The 27,177-nt window shown below is 38.4% G+C and overlaps 4 protein-coding genes across 7 annotated transcripts; 1 reads left to right on the plus strand and 3 right to left on the minus strand.

Moving 5' to 3' along the window:
- The first annotated feature begins 411 nt into the window (after window positions 1-411).
- LOC146561308 (uncharacterized) lies at window positions 412-4,437 on the plus strand. Of its 2 annotated transcripts, none has more exons than XM_085297288.1 (5): window positions 412-1,321; window positions 1,590-1,686; window positions 2,060-2,170; window positions 2,619-2,785; window positions 3,118-4,437. In XM_085297288.1, exons 1-5 carry the CDS (start codon window positions 1,083-1,085, stop codon window positions 4,043-4,045), a joined length of 1,542 nt encoding a protein of 513 aa, XP_085153414.1. In that variant the 5' UTR covers window positions 412-1,082; the 3' UTR covers window positions 4,046-4,437. The 2 variants fall into 2 exon arrangements, with proteins under 2 accessions (XP_085153414.1, XP_085153415.1); XM_085297289.1 differs by lacking the exon at window positions 412-1,321 and adding an exon at window positions 1,391-1,488.
- Window positions 4,438-5,575: 1,138 nt separating this feature from the next.
- On the minus strand, window positions 5,576-9,805 carry LOC146561309 (uncharacterized). Of its 2 annotated transcripts, none has more exons than XM_085297295.1 (12): window positions 9,694-9,805; window positions 9,118-9,150; window positions 8,932-9,021; window positions 8,449-8,520; window positions 8,254-8,342; window positions 8,039-8,141; window positions 7,676-7,778; window positions 7,544-7,596; window positions 7,357-7,435; window positions 6,663-7,135; window positions 6,270-6,463; window positions 5,576-6,161 (listed from the first exon to the last, which is right to left on the minus strand). In XM_085297295.1, the coding sequence occupies exons 1-12, from the start codon at window positions 9,742-9,744 to the stop codon at window positions 6,017-6,019; spliced, it is 1,485 nt and encodes a 494-aa protein (XP_085153421.1). In that variant the 5' UTR covers window positions 9,745-9,805; the 3' UTR covers window positions 5,576-6,016. The 2 variants fall into 2 exon arrangements, with proteins under 2 accessions (XP_085153421.1, XP_085153420.1); XM_085297294.1 differs by lacking the exon at window positions 9,694-9,805 and adding an exon at window positions 9,299-9,511.
- On the minus strand, window positions 9,515-17,068 carry srd5a2b (steroid-5-alpha-reductase, alpha polypeptide 2b). The gene is made up of 6 exons (XM_085297298.1): window positions 14,204-17,068; window positions 13,437-13,600; window positions 13,231-13,332; window positions 13,009-13,159; window positions 10,367-12,901; window positions 9,515-9,719 (listed from the first exon to the last, which is right to left on the minus strand). Exons 1-5 carry the CDS (start codon window positions 14,473-14,475, stop codon window positions 12,835-12,837), a joined length of 756 nt encoding a protein of 251 aa, XP_085153424.1. The 5' UTR covers window positions 14,476-17,068; the 3' UTR covers window positions 9,515-9,719; window positions 10,367-12,834.
- A 138-nt stretch (window positions 17,069-17,206) lies between these two features.
- memo1 (mediator of cell motility 1) lies at window positions 17,207-25,845 on the minus strand. Of its 2 annotated transcripts, XM_085297297.1 has the most exons (10): window positions 25,567-25,845; window positions 25,382-25,480; window positions 24,059-24,140; window positions 23,901-23,969; window positions 23,606-23,718; window positions 23,042-23,153; window positions 22,455-22,597; window positions 22,259-22,335; window positions 21,129-21,233; window positions 17,207-19,745 (listed from the first exon to the last, which is right to left on the minus strand). In XM_085297297.1, the coding sequence occupies exons 2-10, from the start codon at window positions 25,440-25,442 to the stop codon at window positions 19,614-19,616; spliced, it is 894 nt and encodes a 297-aa protein (XP_085153423.1). In that variant the 5' UTR covers window positions 25,443-25,480; window positions 25,567-25,845; the 3' UTR covers window positions 17,207-19,613. The 2 variants fall into 2 exon arrangements, with proteins under 2 accessions (XP_085153423.1, XP_085153422.1); XM_085297296.1 differs by having other exon boundaries at window positions 25,382-25,844.
- Between the last annotated feature and the right edge of the window lie 1,332 nt (window positions 25,846-27,177).

The following is a 27,177-nucleotide window of genomic DNA, read 5'->3' on the forward strand; positions in this document are numbered from 1 at the left end:
GATTAACAGTAATCCAGAAATTTACAAATTTGTCCTGGTACATCGCGTAAATGTTGTCCCTGGGACATCATGTAGAAGTTGCCCTGGGACATCGTGTAGATGTTGTCCCTGGGACATTGTGTAAATGTTGTCCCTGGGACATCGTGTAAATGTTGTCCCTGGGACATCGCGTAAATGTTGTCCCTGGGACATCGCGTAAATGTTGTCCCTGGGACATCATGTTAAAGTTGCCAGAGACATACCATATAAAAGTTTAGCTTCTTTTAGCCCCTGTTTGTTTTATATTATTTTATATATATATTTTTTTTAATATTATATTTAATATTTACATTGTATTGCAAAAAACCCCACAACAAGTTAAAATGAATTAATGAATATTGACTAATTAAACCTTCGTTATTTTTCCACCAGAAATGGACAACATAATTAGAAGAAGTGTTCTGAATGACGAAAAAAAAAGAACTGGAAAAGACACACAACTTTGTGTGCATGTGTCACAATGCCAGGAGGACCCATTCAGTGTTGTGTTAGAAAAATTGAACTCATTAACCCTTCATGGACATTATAAATGTTTAAATGTTGCCTCAGGTAAAGACAGGAAAAGAGACTATTACAAATTCAACTGCATCAGAGCTGGGGGAAAAAGTCGAAACAGCTACAGAGCAGTGGGCTGTAAGGCCTATGTTTCATTTAAAGTACTCAAATGTTGGAAAGACCACACAGTCATCGTGCAGCGTACATATGATAAGCATGATGGGCATGATCCTTCGGACCCAAAAGACGCACATTTCAACAATATTTCCAGTGATTTGAGGAGGAAGATTGAGGAACTGCTTTCCCTTGGAACTAAGCCAGCCATCGTACTAACCGAATGTCATAAATGGGCCAAAGAACATGGACACAGAGATCTTCACAACAGAGAGCATTTTGTCACACCACGTGACATTGACAGTGTTAGAACCTGCATGATGAGGAAGAAGCACTTTAACTGTGGAGACAGTTAAAGTGTACATACCTTACTTAATGGAAAACATCAAGAACATGTTCTCTTCTATCAACCATACACATCTGACCAAGAACTAATGATTGTTTTGCAGACACCTGTAATGAAATCAAACATGGAGAACTATGCAAAACAGTTAGTATTTGTTGACACCACGCACTGCGTTAACCAGTATTCATTTCCCTTATTCACACTTGTTGTAAGAGATGATCATGGGCATGGAGTCCCTGTGGCCTATGCTATTGTCAGCAACGAAAGTCAGAAAACCCTGGAAACTGTTCTTGGAATAGTTTGTGAGCATTTCCCAACTTCCCCGAGGTAAATAATACATTGACAGCTATTAATTTTGAAATAATTCCTTTTCAAAAAAATTATAACATGCCAGAATCTAATGCTATAGCTGCAGCATGGGCTGCAAAAAACTTTCCTTTCCAGTTGTTAAAGTTATTCCTATAGGCTGTATGCAGTATTTTATATATCTACTTGTGAGTTGAAATGTTTAATTTGGCATTGAAGTGGTGCTTTGAGATAGCAAAAACATTTTCATACTGTTTAATCTCATTTAGTGTTTTCTTTTTTTCTGTAGAGCATTTATGGTTGACAAAGACTTTGCGGAAATAAATGCTTTGCAGAAGGTTTTTCCAGAGTCAGCTATCCTTCTATGCTGGTACCATGTCTTGCAGGTAAACCACATTGTTTTCTTTTCACGTTGTCTAAGATGCACCTGAAACGCATTTTTACAACAGGGTCCTGTTGTCATGATTTGCCTTATTGTGATATTCACCTACTCAGGTTAATGAATATAAAGGGATAAAATGTTGAGTGACTATGTCCATCCATTTAAGACCACAGTGCACTCATCTTCTGGTGGCTGCTTCCCAAAGCTCTTTTTGACATTTAAAAATATGTTTGCCTGGTTGATTTCTGTAATGCACAGGTCCTCTTGTCCAGTGAGTGACAAAGTTATTTTTGGACGTCAGCTTTCTTTTATGCTTTTTGTACAGCTGCTCCTCTGTCTCTCTCTCCAGATTAACTTTTTTTCTCTTACATTCACAGGCTGTTAATCGATGGCTTTCAAAATCAGAGTCCGGGGTCCATGGACTTTCTAACACCCAAAAGAGAAATGAAATCATTTCTTTCTTTTGTAAGCTGAAAGCTTGCACATCTGTAAGTGTAATTTGTCTATTTCACATTTTGATTTCTTGATTACACTAAGAGCATAATAACTTTCAGTTGCTAAAAAAAGTTACAGAGAGATACAAAATAGATTTTTGAAACAATTTCTAAAACTGGCTTCTTATCTTGCTTATCAAAACAAGTACTTAAGCTGTGCAGAACATCATTGTGTCACCCACTGAGCAGTAGAACTTGTGAGTGGGATTCTTTCACAGACAGATGCTGAAACCAAATATGCTTATAGGTTTAGTGTTCCTTCTTAGCCATTGTAAGGGAAGAAATAATTGCTTCTTAATACAAAAACACGACATATTATTAATAACTTAAAATTCTTAATGTTATTCAATAAAAGGAAAAGGGCTTCAATACATAATATTAAAGATTTCAATAGGTCTGTTAAATGGATTGAAATATATTCTGTTGCATCCAATTCTCTTAGGAGGACGACTTTAAAGCCACATCAGCAGAGTTCTGCCAGACATTTAAGCAATACCCTTTGGTGTGCCAGTATTTTCAGAAGCACTGGGAAGGCATTGGCCACATGTGGTGTGACTACGGCCGTCGCTTCAGTCACGCTCGTTCTGAAACAAACAATGTGATTGAAAAGTATGATTTATTATTTTGACCTCATTCAATTGTATTGCTGAAAAAAAGATATTATGCTTTAATCCAAGAGGCTAAACTGAGTAGGTTCGTCATGTCATTGCCAGAACAGGTTTTAGGCAAATCCTTTAAATTCTAGCAGCGTTTTTTATGTTATCACAACAAAAAACAGAGTAGGTGGATTTGCCTAAATCAGCTAAACCAGCACAGAGCATTCCTTTATAAAAGACGTGTGCAATAGGTATTCCAATTTTTAAAAAAATAATACAGTCTTGATTAAAACTTTAAATTCCTTCAATTACAGTTACTAATCATTTCAAATAACTTTTGTTCAGATTTTTCCACCGCCTGAAATACCAGTTTTTATCTGGCTACACGAATAGGCGTCTGGATGATCTGATTGAAGTGCTCCTAGGGAAGGCCGACGACTACTTCTCAGTCATAAAAACCCTGCAAGATGTGGGCCGCATGAAAAACAGGTTTGCTGACAACTTGTCTCAAGTTTCAGACTCTGCTTCAAGACTGATGGAAAGTGGTTGGGCTCTTAAAATTACAGTCAAGAACAGCCATGGAGTTAATGCATATCAAGTCCCATCTGAGTCAAGAGAAGACATGGTGTATGATGTCTGCCCTGTTGAGTCCTACTGCAACTGTACATATGGCTTACGAGGACTTCTTTGCAAGCATCTAGTGTTACTTGCAAAATTAGCAGAGGCTGACAATGACATCTATCCAAACATGGAAACAGACATTTCTACCTTGGCAAGAATTGCAGTGAAAGAAAGGCATTACTTTGTACACTGTGAGGACTTGAAAGTGATAAAAATGCCAAGTTTGTTTGGAAATCTGTGTTTTTTTGCATCGGCTGAAACACTTCAGTGCACTTGTTGTACGTTCTCTCACTATAACACATGTGCTTGCCTGAAGGTGGCTTGTAGCCATTTTAAACAAATGAAAAACTCTCTGAAAAGTCCTCTATCAACTTTGAATGACACTCCTGTAGTTGAAAGCACAGACAAAAAATGCACAGAAGATGCAGTTGGAAAACTAAATGCTGTTTTAGACACAGTTAAACAGTGGGCATTCATTCCAGAGGGTATTACTCCAATGATAGATGAACTGCATACAAATGTCTTAAAAACAAAACAAGTAGGCAAAAGTATATGCCAGTACGAAATAAAGATGACAGATAATGCACGCAAAATTAGGCCATTGTATTCTAGCAAGAAACGTTCGGCCAGCATCGACATTCCAACAGTCTGAAAATGAATGTGAACAGTCGATAACCACTGAAAGAGAGACATCCTCTGGAGAAAATGAAAACCTTTTGGAATACAAAACAAAAAAGAGAAGAGTTAAAGCTAAGTATATGCATAAGTAGACTTTTGTGTGACATTTCAAAGGGACTGCATCCATTACTTCTGTTTATTGAAACCTAAAGCTGAATAGCTGTCTTAACTTTCTGCCAAGGAACAGTTGAAAAGAAATTGTTTGGTCTCTCAAGCAGTTGTTATTTATGTGTGTTATTCATTACTTTGGCTTGGTTGCTGTTTTTGATACAAATTCATCTGTGCCCATTGTAATATTTTCATATGTTACTATTTTTATATTGCTATGCATTATAAATAAAGGATTACTTATTACTATTAAAGGTCTGCATTTGTAATTGTTGGTATTATTTATAAAATATGCGCTCTTAAGTTTTTTGCTCCATAAAACGATACCTGTCACTTTTTGGACATAGAGTATCAGCTGTTGAGAATCCTGGCTCATACAAAATAGAAGTAAAAGGTTTCAACATCCAGCCTTTTTATGATTAAATACAAAGTGTAATAACAGAGTTATTGGGGTGTGATTTTGTTAATAGTTAGTCTTAAGTATAAGTTTAATAGTAATGAGTAAGAAAATATAGCCAGAATAATGGAATGAGACTAACACCTGACCTCACACTGAGATTTGGTATGAAGTGGCATGTTTGTGCTAATGCTGACATTGGGGCTCAGAGTTCCTCTGTGTGTATATATTTGTGAACGTTAACTTGGCTAATGTCCAAGGGTTTGACTGCTTTCCTGTTGGATTGTATCACAAAGAAAAGGGATAAGAGCACCAGTGGCCGTGCACACCCTCATCTCTCTCCTTCACCCGATCATTAGTGTTGGAAACCGGCATTAGCTCAGAGTAGATTAGACTTCAGTATAGTGCAAGTGATTTGATTTTATGATTATTTGATTCAGTTTTTTCTGTGTTCAAGCTCAATTACTTTAATAAAATATGTTGAATTCAAACAAATAAATAAACAAATAAACTGTGGACATTACCCTTTTAAACCTTTCTGAAACAAGACAGGTAAAAACCAGTGTATAAAAGTTTACATAGGTATAAATAGCTCTAACACTTTACTCCAGCCTGGCGTCCACACATGTGGACATCACATTTTGGGTTATTTAGACCAAAATACTAAATCTTGATCAACAAGTGCCTGATATACAGTTATGAGGACATTATACTGCAACTGTTCTATCGAAATTTCAAATTAATGTCCTCATATGTGGCTCTCATTTTTCTCAGAAACAAAAATTAGGTAAAAAAAAACAAAACCTGGTAATTCTTTCTTTTTACATTCATCGGGTTCCAATCGGCCCAAATATCAAAGAGAAATTAAAAATGCATGCCATGGAAGATTTCGGGTCTTAGGGGGTTAAAATGACCAGACCCCTCCGGCCTGTTTTCCAGGCCACTAAATTAAACCCAGTCAATTACCAATTGAACAGAATAAAAACCTACGAGGTCCACTAATAGTCCAAAAGTCCAAATCTTTAATAGAAAAGACAGGCAGAACTCAAACAAACAATAATCCAAACGAGGAGCATATATACACACTGGAAAGTAAATAATTATAAGTTATTAAATCAGACTAATTAAATACAGTAAAACTAATAAGGGAAGACGAACACACGGGAAATAAAAATAACAGTGTAAACATACCAAAACTCAAAATAAAACAGGAAAGCTACTACAAACCGAGTGTGACACAATTACATTCATATTGAAACATATGTGATAATTTTCTTTCTTTGTAGCATTTTTAAGATATGTGTTAGAACAGTCATTATGCTGTTTGGATTAGGAACCAATCATTTTTGCCAAATAGTTAACACAAACTTAGAACAACAATGAACAATTTTCAAGATTCTGATTTACAGAACAAACAAAAGTCACAAAAGGTTTCATTATTTAAGAGACAAGATCAAGTTTTTCACACAGGAATGAAATGACAGAATCCAGTGCAGCGGGGCCAAAGGTGTGTGTCAGCAAACTGAAGGTTGAGGAATCAGTCAGCTCATGTTTAAGATTGTGTTGGATTTTGAGAAGAGTCTGTCTGTTATTAGAAAGTAAGATTAACAATGTTACACCAATAACCCAAATACGGGGAAATGACAAATAATACCAAAAAAGATACAACTTTCATATTGTTTTACTAACTTACTTTGTCATATCAGCACTTGAATGGTCGATGCCTTTACAGACCATGTCTGTTGTGACATCGCAGGCCAATCTTCCGGCAAACCCGAGGGCTAGCTCCCCAGCCTCCTCTTCACTCAGAACACTAAACACTGTTACTTTAGTTTTGGCCTTCTTAGGCCTGTCAAGAATCATTGCGGGCAGTTTGGCTTTACGGCCCTAAAAAAGAAAAAGTGCAAACACCAAAAGAGCAGAGAGAGACACACACACGCGCACAAAGTTAAATGCTTTTGTTTACATGGTGTAATTGTGTATATGTTGCAGCAAATGCACAATTTCCAGCCACATTGTCACTTCATTGATACGAGTAACCCGGATTTATTTCAGGTGACATCAAAATCACGAAATGTATATCTACCCCAATCAAACCTCTGAAAACATGAACTGACATGTTCTCTGCGTTGATTCTGCGCTTGATCTCGTCTTCTGTTATTGTGTAGGTTTTCTTTTTTGAGCTTGGTACAGATAAGCGACCATGCACTCTGTAAACTGTACTAGTTCCTTCTGAATCAGTTTGGAATTCTGTATCTGCATCGATCCTGTCAACATCATCAGCAGCAGCATTATCTGTACTCAGACTTGTGCCGTATACTTCTGTTTCTTTTTCTTTGTCTTCAGTCTGTGTACCTTCATCTCTGACTGTCAGTCTTCCTATCTCACTGTTACTTGTCGATTTGCTGCAGATGTTCTCTCCCTTAGGAACTTTTCCTTTGTCATTCGCTGCCTGATGCTTTCCCTGATGACATTCTTCACTGGCTACTTCTATTGCTCCTCCTGTATAGCCACCCACTATGCTGCACAACTCCTTTCCCTCTGCTGTGCTGCACTGTGCTGTTACATAAAGAAGAATGATATAAACAGCACTATATCAATTTAATTGTGAAGAGAAATCCCCACAATACGACACAGTTATGTCTAAAATAGTTTTGTGTAAAAAATGGATCTTGAAACGTCCACTTTAATTACACAGTCCTGGTGTGCAAAGGCAAAATTACGAAAAAAAAATTCACTTTAAACATTTTTGGACATTGTTTAGTTATATTGTGACTTACTCTCACAGAAGATACAGATGCCACAAACAGACTTTGAACAACGCATGTGCTTGTATGCACCACATTTCTGGCACTGCACCTGTGAATTAAAAAAAAAAAAAAGAAGAAGAAATAAACAAACAAAAAACAAATGAACAAAGTCCATTAAATAAACAATCTATATGGCTAAGGACATGTCATAGTGTACCCGGTCTTTGGCTGCAATCACACACCAGCACTGACTGCACTTCCTAGTTCGATCTGCAAAATATAATTTGTTTAAGTACAAGTTACATTTTCCAATGTTAGAGAAAAAGAAGGCAGCTAATTTTATCTTTACCTATTGAGGAAAATAAGTAGTGGCAAAGTCGGGACCTGAGCTTTGTGATTTCAGTGTTGTACTCCTCCACTTGTGTTTTACCGTCAATGAGAGATTGGGCAAACTAATAATTGACGAAGAAGAAAAAAAAAAAAAGAACAAAAAGAATTAGATTAACAAAGAAATGTTTGTTTGTTTTTAACCCCCCCCCCCCCCCCGAGGAAAAAAAAAAAAACAGAGCAACCAAAGCAAAGCATTACTGCTGAAATGGTTCAATCTACAAAAAAAATTGAGATTTTACCATCCTGCCTCTAAGGCTTTAAAAACTGAATAGGCAAAAATGTAAACATTACGTATATAGGTTAAAGCTATAGTTTTCAGTACCATTATGACATGCACTCCACATGAGTTCCCATCCTGTTGATGTGGGTGGCTCACATGTGACAAGGTCCACTCTCCAGCGCAGCCTCTTGCTGAAGCAAATGAGCTGAGAGATCGCAGTTATTACAAATAAAAAGCATATAGAGAAATCAATAACCACGTTCGGTAATGATTTCAATTAAATTAAATATGTTATGTTAAATATGTTAATTAATTACCTCCAGTTTTTCAACACCGCACTTTTTCTGACCTCCGACTCGCCAAATGAATTCATATAGACTATGGTCCTCTTGGGTATGTCACAAAACTGTTTTGTAAAAAGATGGATATGGTAGGCTTGGGCCTTGAGCTTTCCTAATGAGGGACACTGAAAAGTATCATGCACTAGAGAGTGCAAAATCTGTGCAACTTACAAACAAGGTCCAGTGGCTGCCGTTTTCCAGACAGGCTCCAATCAATTTCTCATACATCTGAAAGATGTTTTTCTGGAAATAAAAATAATGTGACAAGTATGTTTTTCTGTCAAGAATGACACTGCAAAACTGCAAAAGCTTGTCAGGTGAGACTTGTAATTAATTCTGCAGATACACAAACATATAGAAAGTGTCATTTTTTGTTTACATTAATTAATTTCTATAGTGTGTACAAAACAAATCAAGACCACAGACTCAACACGCACCACTAAATTTTTGGTGTTCTTTATCAGTTGGCCAAGACAGAAATGTTTTAATCTGTGTGCATTGCTTTTGAACAAGTCTTTACACAGAAAAGGTTTCAGAAAGGTATTTTTCAGGTTCTTCTGACAAGGCTTCAATTTTGGAAAATGCTGTTTGTTTATAGTGGCAACTTATAAACCCTTTGTAATAAGAACATAGTTACCACAGTCCAAGTCATACCTTCAAAAAGTATGCACTTTGTGCTCTTGTGGACCCATCCAAAATTTTTCCAGTGATTTGGCTTGGTATTGGATAAATGTGAGGGAAATTCTATAAAAATAACATAAATACACCTATGTTTTCAAATACATTACAAAAAACGTAAACATGCTATGTCATTATGATCAAACAAGCTTTTCAACATACCTCACACTGCAAATAGATTAGGCCATCTATTACCTTATAAAACAAATAAATAAATACATATAAATAAAAACAGAACTAAGGAATACGATTCATTAAGTAAATTGTACAATAAAGTGTATTTAAAGCAGAATTTAACATTAGTTTTATGACAACATAAAAGGATTTTTATGTCAAGAGGTACCTCATCTGAAATGTTAGTCTGGTCAAACAGGGATTTCAAACTCGAAATACCAATAGAGTTTGGTCCAGCTACTCCCACAAGGTAATCTGTGAGAAAGCATATGCTGTAGTCAACAGATATCATTTTCTTTTTGCATGCTGCAACCATCATCCATTTCAGTCTTCTAGGAGCTTTGTCTGGTTGTAGTTCTTTTTTCTCCTCCTCTCCCCTCATCTATTAATTAAATTGTTTTCTGACCTTCCTAACTGTTTCCGACCTGTCTTCCCAATGTGATGTTTAAGCAATATATGTATGGTCAGAAGGGGGTGAAATTTTCATTGCAGTTGTACGTGTAACATTGCATGTGATAATAAAAGGCTTGATTGGTTGATTATTCAACATGAGTTGACATTTACCTGACATTGTGAAGGAGTCACAGTTTCTGTAAGGGTGTAAGAACATAACATGTGGATTTGTTACACTTCTTTTTCACAAGTTAATAACAATCAATAATTTTCATTCCATTATTTACAAGCTATCACACGATGTCCCTGGGACAACATTTACACGATGTCCCTGGGACAACATTTACACGATGTCCCAGGGACAACAATTACACGATGTCCCAGGGACAACATTTACACGATGTCCCAGGGACAACATTTACACGATGTCCCAGGGACAACATTTACACGATGTCCCAGGGCAACTTCTACATGATGTCCCAGGGACAACATTTACGCGATGTACCAGGACAAATTTGTAAATTTCTGGATTACTGTTAATCTCCATAGAATCAAGAACTCATGTCCAGTTTCACAGCTATGGACCAGTTAATTATGTTTCCAGGTGATAGTTTGATTCATAGATTCAGCACACAACCATAAGTCTAGGCCTTTTAGTCCAGATTCTCTTCACTTATGTTTGTAAAATGATCAGGGAAGCTACTGCAATTTTGCCTGACCCAACCCCCGGGCCACGAAACACCCAAAAAGTTGGGGAACACTGGTTAGCTAATGCTGTCGTCAAGTAGCCTATCGCTAGCAAACAAACAGCAAGCCAAGTGAGGAACATATGTATAATGCTTACCGTTTATTAAAGGAAAGTATCCTAAATTGACTTCAAATTCGGCGGACAGGCGGCGGTTTTTCGCTTCTTCACTTGTATTTCGAAATACTCGAAGGCGGGTATTTCGAAGTCGCAAAGGAATGACGTCACAAGAAGGTGATTGGTCACTTGCAATGTTGAACCTGGAACAACATTAATTATGATGATGTGGGAACAATGCTGACACGAGGAAATCAGATCGTCCGGGGTTCATTCTGGTACCAATGGCAGTCATGGTGTCGTTGGCTAGCCTGTAAAGGTCTGTGTACCCCTCAGTGGATATGCCTCTCCAGACCATCACTCACCCACCCACCCACATGTTAAAGGCAGCATTACATTCTCCACGGCTTCTCCAGACCCTTTCACATCTGTCATATGTGCTCAGGGTGAACCTGTTCTCATCTGTGAAAAGCACAGGTCACTAGTGGTGGACCTGTCAATTCTGGTTTTCTATGGCAAATGCTAATCTGCTCCACGGTGCCAGGCAGTGAGCACAGGGCCCACTAGAGGACATCAGGCCCTTAGACCACCCTCATGAGTGTCCTGCTGGAGGTCATTTTGTAGCTCTGACAGTGATCATCCTGTTCCTCCTTGCACAAAGGAGCAGATACCGGTCCTGCTGATGTGTTAAGGACCTTTTACATGCACAGCTGTCCAGCTCTCCCAGAGCCTGTCCCCTGGAATCTCCTCCGTGCTCTTGAGACCGTGATGGGAAACCCAGCAAACCTTCTGGTATCAGGTATTGCCTCGTGCTACCAGTAGTGACTCTGACTCTAAGCCAAATGCAAAACAGAAAAGGCGAAAATGTCAGTGTCCTCCACGTGTAAAACCATTCCTGTTTTGGGGCTCGTCTCATTGTTGCCCATCTAGTGCACCTGTCGTTAATATCATTAACATCAAAGAGGAAACTGATGAAGAAACTGATTAACAACCCCCTCTGCTACTGAACTGACCAGCTCAATATCCCAGACGATTCACTGACTTGATGCTGTATTCTGATTTTAAAAAGTGTAACTTTAAAGTTTGGGGGGTTTTTTTGGAGCCTTGTAGTTAGGTCCATTAGTTTTTGTAATGCTTCCTCTGTAAACCAACGAAGTAGATTTTTAATCAAATGTGACAGATGTGCATATATTCAGCTTTAATTCAAGAGGTTTTATATATACTTATATAAATTTTTAATTATAAAGATTGTTTTTAAAACTTGGATAAAAATTCTTTGTAGCCAGTGTAGTCAATGGCTGCTTGAAGTCTAGAGCCTATGGACAAAGCCTTTCGAAAGTTGGGATAGTCTTTGAATTTGAACCGTGGCTCACAAACAGTCTTAGGCAACATCAATAGTCTGCCAGGCCTTCAGTGCAGCCAGTTCCTGCATGTTTGTGGGACTTTCTGCCTTCAGTCTTGTCTTCAGTAACTGAAAAGCACGCTTTGTTGGGTTGAGATCAAGTCACTGACTTGCCCATTGAAGAATATCCCATGTCTTTGCCTTGAGAAACTCTTGTCTTTCTTTGGCAGTAGCCTCTGGGTTATTTTCCATTTGCACTGCGAAAGGGTCTCCTATCAGTTTTGCAACATCTGGCTGAGTTGGAGCAGAGAGTATTGACCTGTACGCTTCACAGTTCATCCTGCTACTTCATTAAATACTAGTAGCACATTTCCACTGGTGGAGAAGTTGTTTTTCTTAATCAAAGAAGGAATTTGCCATCACATACTGTAATTGCCTTCTGTGGGCTTTTCATTTTGCTGGTACATTCTTAAACAGAGAGGTTTGTTTTTAATTTACACTTTCCTTTTTTCAGCCTCATGAGGGCCTCACTTGCATCAACATGTCTTTAGACCTCATGTTAAGTTCCAATGTAAAATTCAACAACTGGATCGACTCCAAATCTCTATCTCATTTGTCACAGAATAATGACAGAACTGGTCTCACCTGGCCAATTGAAACCGGCTGTCTGTTAAGTTTCCAGTTACTTTCACAACAACTGAAAATGGTGGGCTATGGTCCTATTGCTGTTACACCATTTGAGTTGAAACGAACATCTTTTTGTTTAGTTTTAATCCCACTGTGATGGTCTACGGACACAAAATTACAAAAGCTGTGAAATTGTCCCAAAAATTATGGCACCAGCAGTTTTGAAGCAAGATTGGTAAAATTGGTAATCAGTGGATTCTTACATTTGATTTAATTTCAAACAGCATTCCTGACTTTTGGAAACTCGGTTGTATGAGTATCAGTAATAAACAAGACAAATACATTTATTAATACATCATGCATAAATTTCACAAGCTGCAAATACTATTGATACACTTCACCTTGTTACCTTCTTAAATACAAACACTAACTAAACCAAGCTAACTAGACTATTCCACGTTAAGGCCTCACTAATAACAATGTTGTATAACATGTTATAGACCACGGTAAACAGTTTTTTGCAATACATGAATGTTTTCCCTCAGAAGATAAAAGGAACTAAAGCCTTTCGAAACTTGGGATAGTCTTTGAATTTCTCAAGATAAAACCTGCAACAGAAGAAACAACAACGGTTTAGAAACAGCATGTGGGTAAAATCCTTAGTTGAGGGGTTAGTATTTGTGTCAGGACTCCTTCACATCAATATCTTAGGCACCTGTGATGGTAGTAGGCTCTTGGTCCAATGAAGCAGAGGGTAAACAGAGCGAATGAGAGTGCTGGAAAAGACCAGGTGGCTACAGCGTATCCAAACCACTCCACAATCTCCCCTAAGTAGTTGGCACCAGACACATATTCAAACAGACCTCCTGCAGGAGATTAAGTAGACTGCAGGTTAATACAAGCACAGTGGGAGTTTGGTCACTAATCTGTCTCTTACCAGTAGGAATCTTGTATATTACTTCCTTTGGTTTCCTCAAGTTGCATAGAATAAAGTCGCTGTGAATATTAATGGCCATGCCGATGTAAAACAGCAGTAAACCTGAAAACAACAACAACAAAAAAAGAATTCTCAGTATATGAGACATAAAAAAAAGCACAATTAGATTCTGACTTTCACATCCAAAGAGTAAATATTCCACTTACCAATTTTAAAGCAATAGCCCGTAAACCACTCATCATCAAACTGGGCACAATGCAGCAGGTAGTGTCCTTGCAGGAAACCATTTAGAGAGCAGAACAAACCCGCTGTCACCATCACACTCAGCGGGAAAGGCTTTCCTTTCATCAATAGCGAGTACACAAATGTTCTATGATTGGGGAACAAAATGGTAGATGCAGCAGGGGTGGCAAAAGACGGGGATAATGGTACATTTTTTCCATGCTGATAGATGCAGAAAAAGCTGTGTTTTTACAATCCACTGGAAGCACACTGTATAAATGATTTGGCATTAAGGTGAAAACTAAAATGGTGCCACTAAGCTCCACTCTTCATGGGAGGTTAGGAAAGCATTCCTCAGAGTGTTGTTTTGAATTATAGCAGCAGGAAAAATCCTTTTCAAACCTCCTTTTGTTTTTTTCTTTTGCTTTTTAGGTCCCCATCTGAAATTTTGTCTCTTGCTTTCACTAAATGTCTCAATACGTAATGTACATCCAGCAGCTAAAAGATGATTACGCCACGTCTTTGTTGTTTTATGTAAAATAGAAAAGACAAACTGTTAGAGAGGAGGGATTTTAACTTTCCTTTTTTTAAATAACATCAAAGTTGATCACTTATGTTGGAAAGATTAAATAGGAATATTGTAAATAGGAATACATGTATTCACGACTGTTTACTGTCGTGAATACATGTTCCCTGTTCCCTTCACATGCATAGCAAATGGCACAAAGCTGACTTGTTTTTCTGCTTTTACCTTTGAAAGTAGTGCACGCAAAAGGTCGCTAGCAGCAGGTACTTCCCCATAATTGTGGATTTGTGCGTGGTGAGCATTAAAAGTAGAGGGATGATGAAAGCCGGCATCTCCTGAAGGAACCAGGCTAGTCTAGCAGGAACCATTCTAGCAGGAGTGCATGCCATGTAGCGTCCATAGGAGCTCTGTGTCTTCCTGTGATAAACCAGGTGCCAAACTCCTGCCAGAATAAGTCCACAGCTGAGAAAGCTCACCAAGTCCTGATGGCAGTGCATCCTAGCAAGTGTTCGCCTCAGCCGGTAAAAACTGCTGTGACCGTTTCCACTCGCGAACTAAGCATATGTATGAAGCTCAATGGATGTAAACCGCCTTGCAGACTCCTCCCAAAATAAAGAAAGAGGTGTGTGTGTTCATCAGGCTGTTGACAGGTTGAGCTTTCAGAGCGTAGGTACAAACATTGCTAGAGGCAATGTCTCGATTAGCCTTCTCTGTCTTGGAAGACATTTTGATGTTAAACTGTCACATTTCCAAAAGCTGTAACACACATGAAAAGAGTCACCACAAGTTTGAGTATGAGAGGTAACCAAAGTGCTCAAAACCACCACTGCTTACAGATGTACATGGCAATCCCTGAAGTGCACTTCAGTTATGTTGCTCTTTTTGTATTTCCAAGTGATATGTAAAAGGCATGAGGGTAAATGTTCAGAGTCCTGTAGCTTTAGAGTAAGAGTTTCTCTCCTACTAAATACCACCAAGAGGGTACAGCTGGCACAGGAGGACTGACTGAAGTCATCAAAAATTTATAGCAAAGTCAAAGTCCAGATTATAATCCTGATTATAGATTATATAAATGTACCTAGCTTCAGAGTTCAGTGATCAGATGATATATATGATATGCATTTGCACAAAAAGTTCATTTTTTTGGTATGTTCAACTCTGTATGAATATAGTACTGAAATTAATCATTTGAAGTATTCAGCCTCAATAAAACCATGACAAGCACACAGCTAGGTCACTGTTACAGAACATCAGAACCTGTTCTTTCAGATCAGGAAATGTAGAAATGTAGCAAATGTAGAAATTTGATACATTTCCCTCATTTTCACATGGATTCTAAATACATGTGAAAATGAGGGAAACATAAAAATTCAGCACTCTGTGCAACACCATTTAACTTGTATTGTCTTTGATGTTCATTCCCCAGTAAACATACTGTGTAAAAGTATCAAACCACCCCTCATTTCTTTAACCTTTGCTAGGAAAATGGGAAATAGGTGCAGCAATGAACTGAAAGGTGCAAGCATACATGGAAATGCCGTTTATATCTCTGTCAAATTTTCTTGTCATTTCTTTAAGTAGTCTTCAAGAAGAGTTCTCCAAGCTTCTTTCATATATTCAACCAAAGAAATGTGAAAGAATTATGTGTATTTGTGACAGGCCGCTGGCAACAAAGTGCCTATGTTGCCTGTTTTATGTCTATTTAATAATAAGTCAGTATTAAGTGGCTTAACAAAACAAAGTTCCTCTGAAAAAGATCAGGTACAAGGACTGCACTTAAAATGAATGAAAAAGCAGCCAATGTCAGCCAAAGAAAAACTCCAAAAGACCTTCGGAGAGCTTGAGGAACTTTTGCACTAAAAATAACAAAGTCTGCCTCCTTGAAAGCAAAATAAACTTCACATAAAAAAGTAAGGAAAGGGCATTAAGGGGATACAATTGGGCTGAGAAGCAAAGTTGAGTATGTGGGTTGAGCCCATAAAATTCTTGCTAAATTTTTTTGTTGATGCCAAACAGCTTATTCTGCTATTCACTCTTTTTTTGGTGTTATTTCTTCAGACTTCAGTGATCCAGTCCAATAAACGACATCAAACAAGAGTCAATAGCAGAATAAGCTGTTTGACATTGGCAGAGATGATTTGGCAAGTTTTTCATGTGCACAACCCGCAAATGCATCTCCACGAATGTGGGACCATTTAAGGGGAAATAAACAGGCTTTTGAACGGTACAAGATTTATTGCCCAGAAGCAAGGTTACAACAAAGAAATAATCAACCAACCAAGTTAATTAAAAAGTGAAGGGTAACTAAAGACTTAGCATTGGTGGTTAGAATTCTTGTTAACTTCAACTTGTACTATGACTCCTTCTACAACTGATCAAATGCTTCTGGTGGGAAAATGGCATGAGTAAGGAACCAGCAGCAGCTATCTAGCATCCGAGTTCATTAGTCAAGTCACAGCTACAGCACTTATATAGACACATTTTCTTTAAAAAAAAAAAGGAAATTTGAGTTCAGTGGTCAAATATGTAAAAAAACTAGTAGAAATATGTACTATAAAGCAAGGTAGACTTAAAAAGCAACACAATCTGTAGTAGTTTTGTGCAAATACACACAAGCACAATCGGCTGCCTTTTTAATAGGTACATTTTGGAAACCTTATAGTGTAGTAAAACTGCTCCAGAATGTGTCCTTCCTATTTGAAAAAGAACTTAATGATCAATTGGTGCTGAAAGAGTTTCAGATTAGTGTTTGTAATATTCTGTCCACCATCTCTCCATTAGTAAGAATGGGCTAAATAACAAATAATTCTCAGTATAACAGTACAATTTAACACCAACTCAAACTATAGCCTTGAAAATGACCACAAAGTGGAATCGGTTCCTATCTGAAACAAAAACTTGACTATTGAAGTCCTCACATATTTTACCTCCCAAAATAAACACACTAGTGTTGTCATGCAACCTGCCTCCCCCTGTTGGTGACATTGGCCTTAAAATTGCTTCATGACTGATGTAGTTTGCACAGGATGTCTATTATAGAAGCTGCACTGTAAACCTATTGTTCGCTTATGTCTGTTAGTTGGTAAACTGGGGTGAAAATTAGTGTTTGGTATTGAAAAACATAATTGGTTTCAATGTAGTCAGTGACTGAGAAGTTACATGGATGTATGAGATCAGTGCGTTTTCTGTGATTGTAAAAACCGGAAGAACGAGACACCAGAGCAGACAAGCTTTTCAGTACATTTTACTCATTTTGTTACATGAATCCTCGGCCTCATCTGAAGAGCCTTTTGGGATGCTTTACCAGTGGAACCTGAGATCAAAAAAACTCCATTAAGGGAGTAGTTAAGTAGTATATTTTTAGGTCTGTGACGTGTAAGTTCCAATTCTCAAACCAAGAAAAGAAAAGAAAAAACAAAACAAGAAATACAAAAAACATTTCTAAAAGACAAACAAATATTCATATAACAGAAAATTAACAGTGTTGAGGTTTAGCCTTTGTCTCTCTCTACAGGAATGAGGTGATTAGCAGAAAGAGGAATACCACTCCCTGCTGGAGAAAGGAGATAACAGTTGGTGCCATTTTAGACCAACGGATGACGGGGGGGACAGGTAGAATATTCCTGGTGTGTCGGGCGAGCTGGAGACACCGTCGGGCAATAGGCAAAGGGGAGGGTACACGTGAGAAAAAACAAAACTCAAGTACACATTCTAAAATAAGACTAAAAGTGAGAATATGCTTTATATGTATATGTGCAACAGTGATAAAAGGCACAATAGCACAGTGTGTCATGCTTTACTAGTTTCCCTTAAATTAGCAATAGAGGTCAAGCCATTCTGGGATTTCATCTTTCAGTCTGTGCCCACTTCATTCGAACAGATGCTGTAGTTTAATGCTGAGTGTGGTGCCTCTTTTGGTGCCAAGAGGGGAGGGGCTAATGTTAGAGGACTGCTTTGCTTAAATAGGAATATTCAACTTTAGCAGCAAAAGTCAGAGAAAAGTGACGTTCCAATCTTAAACAACAGGACAGCAGACATTTGTGTGCCTATTATCGTTACTGGTACTAAAAGCCTAAACTGCTACTAAAAATCACTGGGGGGGGGGGGGGTCTGCATGTAGCATTCTTTTGGAAACTGAATTATTTCAGGCAGCAACTATTTCGCTTGTTAGTAAATAAAATATTTGTGCTTGACACTTCCGATAAATCCAAAACGTAGCAGGGAGCAACACCGGGTAGATTGTTAAAACTACCAGGAAAGCATTTGTGCTGATATTAATACTCGAGCCATCTTTAATTGCCTTGTGCACAGTACTTGCCTAAGAGACACTTGCACTGTCTCATTAGTAATTCTGAAATGAATTCTCCAAACTGTAAACCAAATATAAGGATGAAAACTTACATTTTTCCAATAAATTTTGGCATTCCTCAATCAAAAAAAATCCAGATAAGGTTTACCACGCATTGCACTGGGGAGAGGTACAGATCTTATTTAAGCAAGTCATTGTGGTCTTCAGTGCTTTGCCTGTTGTTTAGACAAAAAGAAATGTTGCTGAATGTGTAACAAAACTGTCTTTCTCCTATTCTGACAGTTCAGTAACTACAGAAAGTCGGGGTGGAGTTGTAAACGGAGACTGGACGTCTCATAGATGGAGTCACGCACACAATATCCACCGTTGATTGTATTTCTACATAACTGCAGTTTGGCTCTAGCATGCTAGAAAGCATGGGATTGTAGTCAGGAAGCGGTGTTTGTATACACTAGTTTACTGGGCAAACTGGCTGATGGCTTTAGAGCTCAAGTGACGACTCGGCTTTTGTTCAAACCTACACACTAATTGAGTAAATATCATCACATCTAAAACTACTAAATAAGGAAAACAAAAAGGAATAAAATATGATTAAAATATTGTGTTTAATAAACTAAAAGGATAATAATATTGTTTTTGGTTTTGTACAGTAAGGGGGGTTAGTGAACTTTGTTGGGTGCAGCCCTTTGTTAGCAACTACAACACATGCTGAGCAATGGTAGTAATTACCTATGACACTGTTTTCAAAGTTTAAATCGCATGTAGCTTGAAGCAGTCAGCCAAAACACTCCATTTTCATCTGGCAACGTTTAAATAGTCTCCATTAATATCTGCAGTTTTATTTTAATTCTTATTCTGAGGCAAATTACAAGAGAACAGATTGAGTCCAAATATAAAGATTGCATTTTTACAACTCAAATCTGTTTAGTCAGGAAAATAAAAGGGAACTAAGAGGACTACAGTCCTTGCAAAAACCTAAATAAGATTATTTTTCCCCTCTCATTGCTTACTCCAAGCCAAAACACTGCATACTCTTCCCATCTCCACTAACCATTTGCTCCTACAAAATCTCAAAACTGCACTTCAAGCAAAATGTTTCAACCAAAAGCTCTGAGACACACTTCAAACTGGCGGAGAAAAGGCAGAGGAGAGCTGAGGGAGAGACAGAAAGAAGACTGTATTGGCTTTGAGTGTCTAGGTCCTTCCTGCAAATAGTGGGCATAACTGGGGGAGGGGGGTGAGAGGGAGGGTGTCTAGGTCGGGTTATGGCGATAGATAGTAAGGGCAGGGTGGCGGCGTTGCAGTGGCCCCTGCAAAAAGTTGACCTCAATGAACGATGAGTGCCCCAGCAGCATAACTCACAGAGCTATCCTGCCAGTTCCTGCACTGACTTGATTGGGCGTAGTTCAGGAAAGTGAAGTTCATTTCTAGACCAGACTTCCTCAGCTCAGCCACAGCCTGCAAAACAGCAAAATCCACTTAGGCACTAATTCACATCATGGGACACAGCAAGAGTCTTTAGACAAACAAAGACGATAACGATGACAGATTGGCTCGTTTTAGGGAATTATTCTCGACAAGGACATGAATTTGGATCCTGAATGTCAACTGACCATTGGCCAGAGGACCTGAGTAGCACTAAGACCTATCCTCCTCATGTCACATCTTAATTTAGCTTTTCCAAATAAAATAAAAAACAAACAAGAAATATAGGGGTGTCACGACGAATGGACTAGCTGGAAAGCACTGCTTCCAGAGCCCAGAAGGATGTCATACATGTGGGACTAGAGGTTACGTTGAAAGGTTATATTAAAATCAAATAACAGCGTAATATTTCCTTAGGATTTTCTGGATGATCACCTCAAGATGAATCTAGATTCTGTATTTTCTGTGTTTCTTGTATAGAAAAGCTGATGAGGATGCTGACTTCTTGATTAAAACATGTAGTTTAAACCTCATTTCATTGAAGATTCTGTACTTGGGGTTATCAGTCAAACTGAAAAATACAAATAAAGTCAGCCCACAACATGAATTTCATCAACGACTGTTATATACACACAAAAAATGAATAAACACAAATATGTAATCAGGCAATCAGATGGCAGCAACTCATTTGGGCACACAGACATGAAGTTCAGAGAGAATGGCTCGAAAAAGAAATAAAATGTATTGATGTCAGAGGAGAATGACTAGACTGCTTCAAACTGATAGCAAGGCAACATCTACTCAAATAACAACTAGTTACAACCAAGGTATGCAGAAGAGCATCTCTGTGCACACAACAAGTCGAACCTCGAAGCAGATGGGCTACAGCAGCAGAAGAGCACACAGGACGCCACTCCTGTCAGCCAAGAACAGAAAACTGAGGCTCTTATTTAGGGATGCTCATCGAAATTCCTCAATTTCAGTAAACTGTTTGATGACAAAATTCATGTCACTGGGACCCAAGTGAACTCACGGATGCAGAAAGTATAATCCTTGCTTAATGGTGTGTGGGGGTATTTGCTTGGCACACCTTGGGTCCCTTAGTGTCAACAGAGAATTGTTTAAACGCCACAGTGTGAGTATTTTTTCTGAGTATGTGCAAACATATGGTCATCTGTTTTTAACCACAGTGTACCCATCTTCTGATGGCTGAAGGATAACGTGCAATGTCACAAAGCTCCAATCATCTCAAACTGGTTTCTTAAACATGACACTGAGTTCACTGTATTCAAATGGCATCCACACCCCCATCATGTCAATATCCTGAATCTATGTAATGAAGAATTAAGGGGGTGTACCTAATAACACGAGTGTGAGTGAAATACACTTGGTAAGACTTTTTCCTGGGTTACCTACATTTAGCAGCACTCCAATCGGGTGACGCCCACATATGGTGTTGCGATACTTCTTCAAGTAGTTGGTGAAAGACATGGGATCCAGCTGCTCTATAATGCCCATCCCCTTGACAGACAGAAAGAAATTAAACCTTAAATGTACCCTCATACCTGCAAACATTTGTATCTTTTTTGGATAAGAACACATTATGACTCGCCGCAGCAGGAATAATAAGTGAAATGAATAACACTCATAATGGCTCAGTTCCATTAGGTGTTGCGACTGGCCAAGTAGGTCATGACAATGAATCAGCATGTGCAATAAAACGATCTTTGTCATTAATCAGAAACCCTGCAGTGAAAATCAGCTTGGATAGTCACGTTCCTTTTTTATATTCATGTAATATACTAGAGGCTGACCGATATAAGATTTTTCACACTGATACTGTGTAATTTAAAAATTCTATATATTGGCCAATAATTGTTTTTCTTTGAGAGACACACTCATAGTTACACATGATTATATGTAAATTTGAGTCCTTACTATGATAATATGGCAGTGTAGTTTTTTTGCTTTCACAGTAAATTGGTAAGTGCCCTCTAGTGGACAAATTGTGCGTGGTTGAATGACGTCTCCCTTTTCTTCTTCACTTTTCACATTTTCATTAATTGGCAGTTATAAATGCAGATACTGATATCCATAAGTAGTTAAATGGCCAATATCTAAGCCCCTACCAATATAACAATATATCAGTCTCATCAGAGTCCATTATATACTGTACTTAATTGATATACAAATTATTTTGGAGTTTATCACAAAAAATCATGACCCTAAGAAAAATCTATAAATCTTCTTTGCTATTCAGTAGTTTTTTTTATCATTAAATTTAGTTAATCTTTGACTTGTACAAGCAAATAAACTGTCTCATTAAGGCCATGAGATTTTCAAAATGCCATGTCCAATACCTTTTATTGGTTGTGCGCGTTTTATATGTGCTTAATTACCCACAGCAGCCGTGCATGTGGCCGATGAAAGTGTTTTTTCTCAGTGAAATAGATCAGATTTATTCTTTTCATTGAAAAAAAATTACAATCACTTTTTTCCCCAACATTTTATATTACATGTTATATCTTACATATCTCAGTAGTTACCATTTTATCAAGATGCTCAATAGACCTGTAGATCTCCCCTTGAGATTCATCATAGTATGTATAGCGAAACCGTTGACCTTCAAGAGAGAAACACACCGCAGTACACAGCTGGGTACAGTCAAGTAATTATGTCATTTAGACCAAATTATCCTTGCATCACAAACTGCTGTTTTCAGTGTGTCATGTCAGTACATACCCCAATGGCAGAAGTCAGATGAGATGATGAAAAGGTTAGAAGGGTCTGCCAGGTATTTGCTAAGCAGCTTCCCATACTCCTGTTCCTTTGACTCACTCAGCGCACCCACCAGCACAGGCACGATGCTAAACTCGTCTTTGTGGCTGCAACATCAATAATAATAACTTGGACTTTTACATGCTAAAAACAACAACTTTGTGACTTTAGTCTCACTGGTCAACATCAATGGTGTGATTTCAATTTGTTATTTCCCATTATGGAGTCACCTAGCTCAGTTCAAGTTCTACTACATGATCCCTGTTTTTCAGAACCATGAAAATGGCTCTGTCTCCAGCCAACCTAACAGAAGGTTGTATAAATTATGCACATCCATGTGTCCCTGCACCAGTGTGATTCTGATTTACAATAGTGCCTGGTGCATAGTATAGGACGTGAAGGAAAATAAGAGAACAGAAGTAACAGAGCTTTTGTACCTTGTATTTACTTTTGTCAGAAACAGTCAAGAAAAAGCTTCAATCTCTCAGACAGTTCCCTTTAAATGCATAGATTGATTCTCCACTTGAATGAATGTCACTCATGTGCATTACCTCTCCATGGCTTTAGCAGTGTAAGGCAAGTGCATTTCAATACTGTGCTCATCTTCATCTGTCTGCAGACTCATTCTCTCAAACAACCCAGTTTTCCAGAGGTCAGCATAAACTGAAAGAGAGAGATTTAACTTTATTTTGAGAATTTTTTCATAGTCACGACTACTGATAAAGTCAGTGAGATTAGAATTCTGACAAGTGCCTAGCTGAGGAAAATCTAAAAAATAAAAAGAAAGCCCTGACCACAGAGTCAAGGCAATGTCTGGTCGTTGGAGGATCATTAAAAGTGTATCACCTGCCAAACTGGCATAAGGTCTGTATGTTGAAGCTCTGTGCTTGCTTCATTTCACATTTTTAAGAGCAATGACTCCAAAAAAAAAAGTTCTTCACTTTGCTTTTGGCACAAAACATGAAATTTACACTTTAAATGTTATCCAAACTGTCATGTTACTACCTCACATCACCGCACATCCTCAAAACACCTTTTATGAGGATGTGCAAAATACCTATAAATAAATTATAGCACAAGTTAAGATGTAAGACATATTTGAAAACAGTGAATACCCTTCTGGTCGATTCTCAGGTCATAGAGGGGTGTTCTATAGATGTCTGCAGGTGACAGGGCACAGCGAGAGAGGGGCACATGGTGTGAAGGTCCCAGGATGAACACCCTACGACTGAAGGGCAACAGAACTTTATTTCATTAGCTGTTTTTGCAAAAAGCACAGCACCAACATTTCTTTACTCTGCTATCTACACTCACATCTGCTCAGTCTGTGGAAAAAGTGGAATTAAGATAAACAATCATGCAAAGCATCTTCTTAAATGAGGAAGAGAGCTAGAAAACAGGATCACTTACGTAATAGAGGGATCAACCTGCTTGTAGGCATGTGCTGCACAAGCACCACAGTAAGTATACCCTGCATGGCTACAAACAAAAACAAGCCATATTACAATTAAGAAGGCATTGAACACATTCAGAAGACATTTTCCTTCTGTTTGTTAATGTGTGCTTACGGTGCTATGATGGCTCTAGCGGGTCTGATGGTGGACTGTGCTTGAGACAGCCAGCCTTCTAGTTGTGCATTCAGCTGGGATCCTGAAAAAGTAAACAAACAAAAAAAGATATATACCTGTATATTTCACTAGAGTAGACTAACACTAGAATAAAGAGGGGTCACAAAATCAAATGATAATTGTAGAAATAGTCCAAATACACTTTGATAAGGCTACAATCATTTTAGATCCCTACCAATGTCGCACTGTAATAGCAATGCACTGGGCTGAAATCCAGCTGTGACAGCAGTTCATTATTCCTTGTCAGTTATTTTGGAACGGGAAAGAAATGGATAAGAGCCCATCTTGACAAAGCCTAACATAGTATTGTCAATCTTTTATATGCTGGGCAACTGTCATTGTAAAGCTGGAGCTCATTATACTGTGTCATAATCCAATTTTAACCTTACTAAACGTGATTAACTAAACTGGAATACAATGCCTATATTACAGTATAAACTACTAAAGTTCATGTTTACCAGTGTCAATAGTTGACAACATTAACAGCACACAGAACTGAATGATTTGTTAGAAAAACAACCAGAATCACGGTAATCAATGTTAGCTCAGCATTTGTTGTTTTCAGTATTTATCTGCTTTATATGTTGTCTCAAAAAGGATTGTAAATGGCAGTTTCTAATGGATAATCGGGCAGCCTTTTGGGATTTAATAAAAAAAATAAACTAGCGTACAGCTTGTGAAATGGGGGAAGGGGTGCAACATGAACCTTCAGCTTTCTGCCCTGCCCTACCCAATCCTTTGTTCTGTGACAGGGAGCATTTGTACACATAACTTAAGCGGATCAGGGGCAGACACCAACAAGAACACAATAATGCTCAATAATCAGCTTCGGGAAATCTTAAGTGTAGCTGGCTAGCTAGCACGTAGGCCAGGAAGTTCTGCAATATTAGCCAAGTTAGCGTTGGTTGAGTTGATAGTCAAAAATGCTTTGTTTTGACATTTCCACGCACTATCCGAGGAGGAGGTGCTGAACAAGTTCAAACCAATCGTACACCAAATGGGATAATACAGAGACGGCAGTCGATAACAGTTAGATAGCCGACTTAAAAAAAAAAAAAAAAACGGATGGACTAACGTTACAGCCCTGACACTGGCTATTCATTTCTGCGGTGGCAAGCCACCAGGAGCCCAGTTACAAAGACAGTAAGTTACGCATAATGGGAAGCCTCAAAAACTAATAGAACACAAAGCATAAAACAAACAAATAAGACTGCCAGCTAGCACAAGGTGTGCTAACGCGGATGGTGCTTCATTGACAGTTACCCGAAGCAGAGTACCAGCTCCCGGCGTGACTTGCTTCTCTGCACACCACTCGGTTCGACATCTTGGTTCCCAAGCCGCCTATCTTGGTTTGCTTCACTCCTGTCAGGCGAAAAATTAAAAACAAAACTCCAAAATCCTGGGTTAACTACCCGAGAGAAGAAACCAACGCCTGCTAGCTGACTTGCCTGAAAAGACAAAGGGCAGTTCGACTGGAGAATCAGCAGCTAGCTGGCTAACAAGCTCAGTGTACCGTCAGATGGCCCTTGTGTTGTTACCGGTTAATAAGTTAGCTAGGGTCCGTTTGGCATAAAGTCTGTTAATATCAGCATGCAATGCGGAAAGGCACAAATTACAGAATGTTTGTAATGTGCCGATATGAAACACTCAGAACAGTAATAATAAAAGCAGCGATGTCACAGTTGGGATCTGAGGATTACAGACTTGTCTGTCAAGCCAGGCAAGGGGCGGGTCTGAAAAAAATGTCAGAGCTGTCCGATTGGCTGTTTGATTGCTCATCTTTACATGATTGGTTAAAAAATCCAGGAGGCGTAGCTATTACTAAGATGTTGTTTGATTGTGAAATTGTGCTGTCCGTCAGGTGAGCGGGTACAGCGTGGCAAAAAAGCAGGGACGTCAATAGGGCATCCACCAAAATGTACCTATTCCTCTTCTTAGGATTGAAAGGAGTACTTTTGCTACCAGTGACTGTAGAAAACAGTCATTTCTACAGTCATTGTTTGCTACCATGAGAGATTTTTGACTGTTTAAAAACTAATTGCTTTTCTCATGGATTTAGATTCAATTCAATTCAACTATTTATACAGTGCCAAATCACAGCAACAGCCGCCTCAAGGCACTTTATATTGTAAGGTAGACTCTGCAATAATACATACAGAGAAAAACCCAATAATCATATGACCCCCTATGAGCAAGCACTTTTATGAGGATGGAAGGAAAAGCTCAATTTTAACAGAAAGAAACCTACAGCAGAACCAGGCTCAGGGAGGGCCAGCCATTTGGGTTGGAGTGAGAGTTGGGGTGAGAGAAGGAAGACAAGACAAAAGACACGCTGTGGAAGACAGCTAGAGATTAATAACAAGTATGATTCAATGCAATGAGGTCTATTAACACATAGTGAGTGAGAAAGGTAACTGAAGAAGAAATACTAAATGCATCATGGGAATCACCCACCAGCCTACACCCATTGCAGCATAACTAAGGGAGGATTCAGGGTCACCTGATTGAGCCCTAACTATATGCTTTAGAGAAAAAAGGAAAGTTTTAAGCCCAATCTTAAAAGTAGAGATAGTGTCTGTCTCCCGAATCCAAACTGGAAGCTGGTTCCATAGAAGAGGGGCCTGAAAACTGAAGGCTCTCTCTCCCTTTCTACTTTTAAATACTGTAAGAAAACTGGATGACAAAATACAAAACTTGTGTTCTCTATTTTCAAAAAGACCTGTCTAAACCAGAGATGTCAAACTCATATTACATCGTGGGCCTACAGTCCACTTTAGTCTGTACCCGAGAAACTGCCTTTTTTGTTAATGGAAAGATGTTTTAACTACATATTTAATCCCTGAGCTATCTTAATATAGGAAGAAGTAAAATTTCAACAGTATGTCTCAGTTTTTCTCCATGATAAAGAAATGCTGCCATAGTGAATAAAAAAAATATGGTCAGTGCAGCACTTTGGGCTTTTTACTGTGGACCCACAGTAAAAAAACAAACAAAAAAACAAAAAAACTCTGTAGTACATTGTGGGAAAAGCATTATCTTCTGTAACTTAATTGTTAATC

The sequence above is a fragment of the Mchenga conophoros genome, linkage group LG13 (genome assembly GCF_057382185.1).
Source record: "Mchenga conophoros isolate Kocher_MC1m ecotype Shallow Benthic linkage group LG13, M_conophoros_male_GT1.1, whole genome shotgun sequence".
Taxonomy (NCBI): domain Eukaryota; kingdom Metazoa; phylum Chordata; class Actinopteri; order Cichliformes; family Cichlidae; genus Mchenga; species Mchenga conophoros.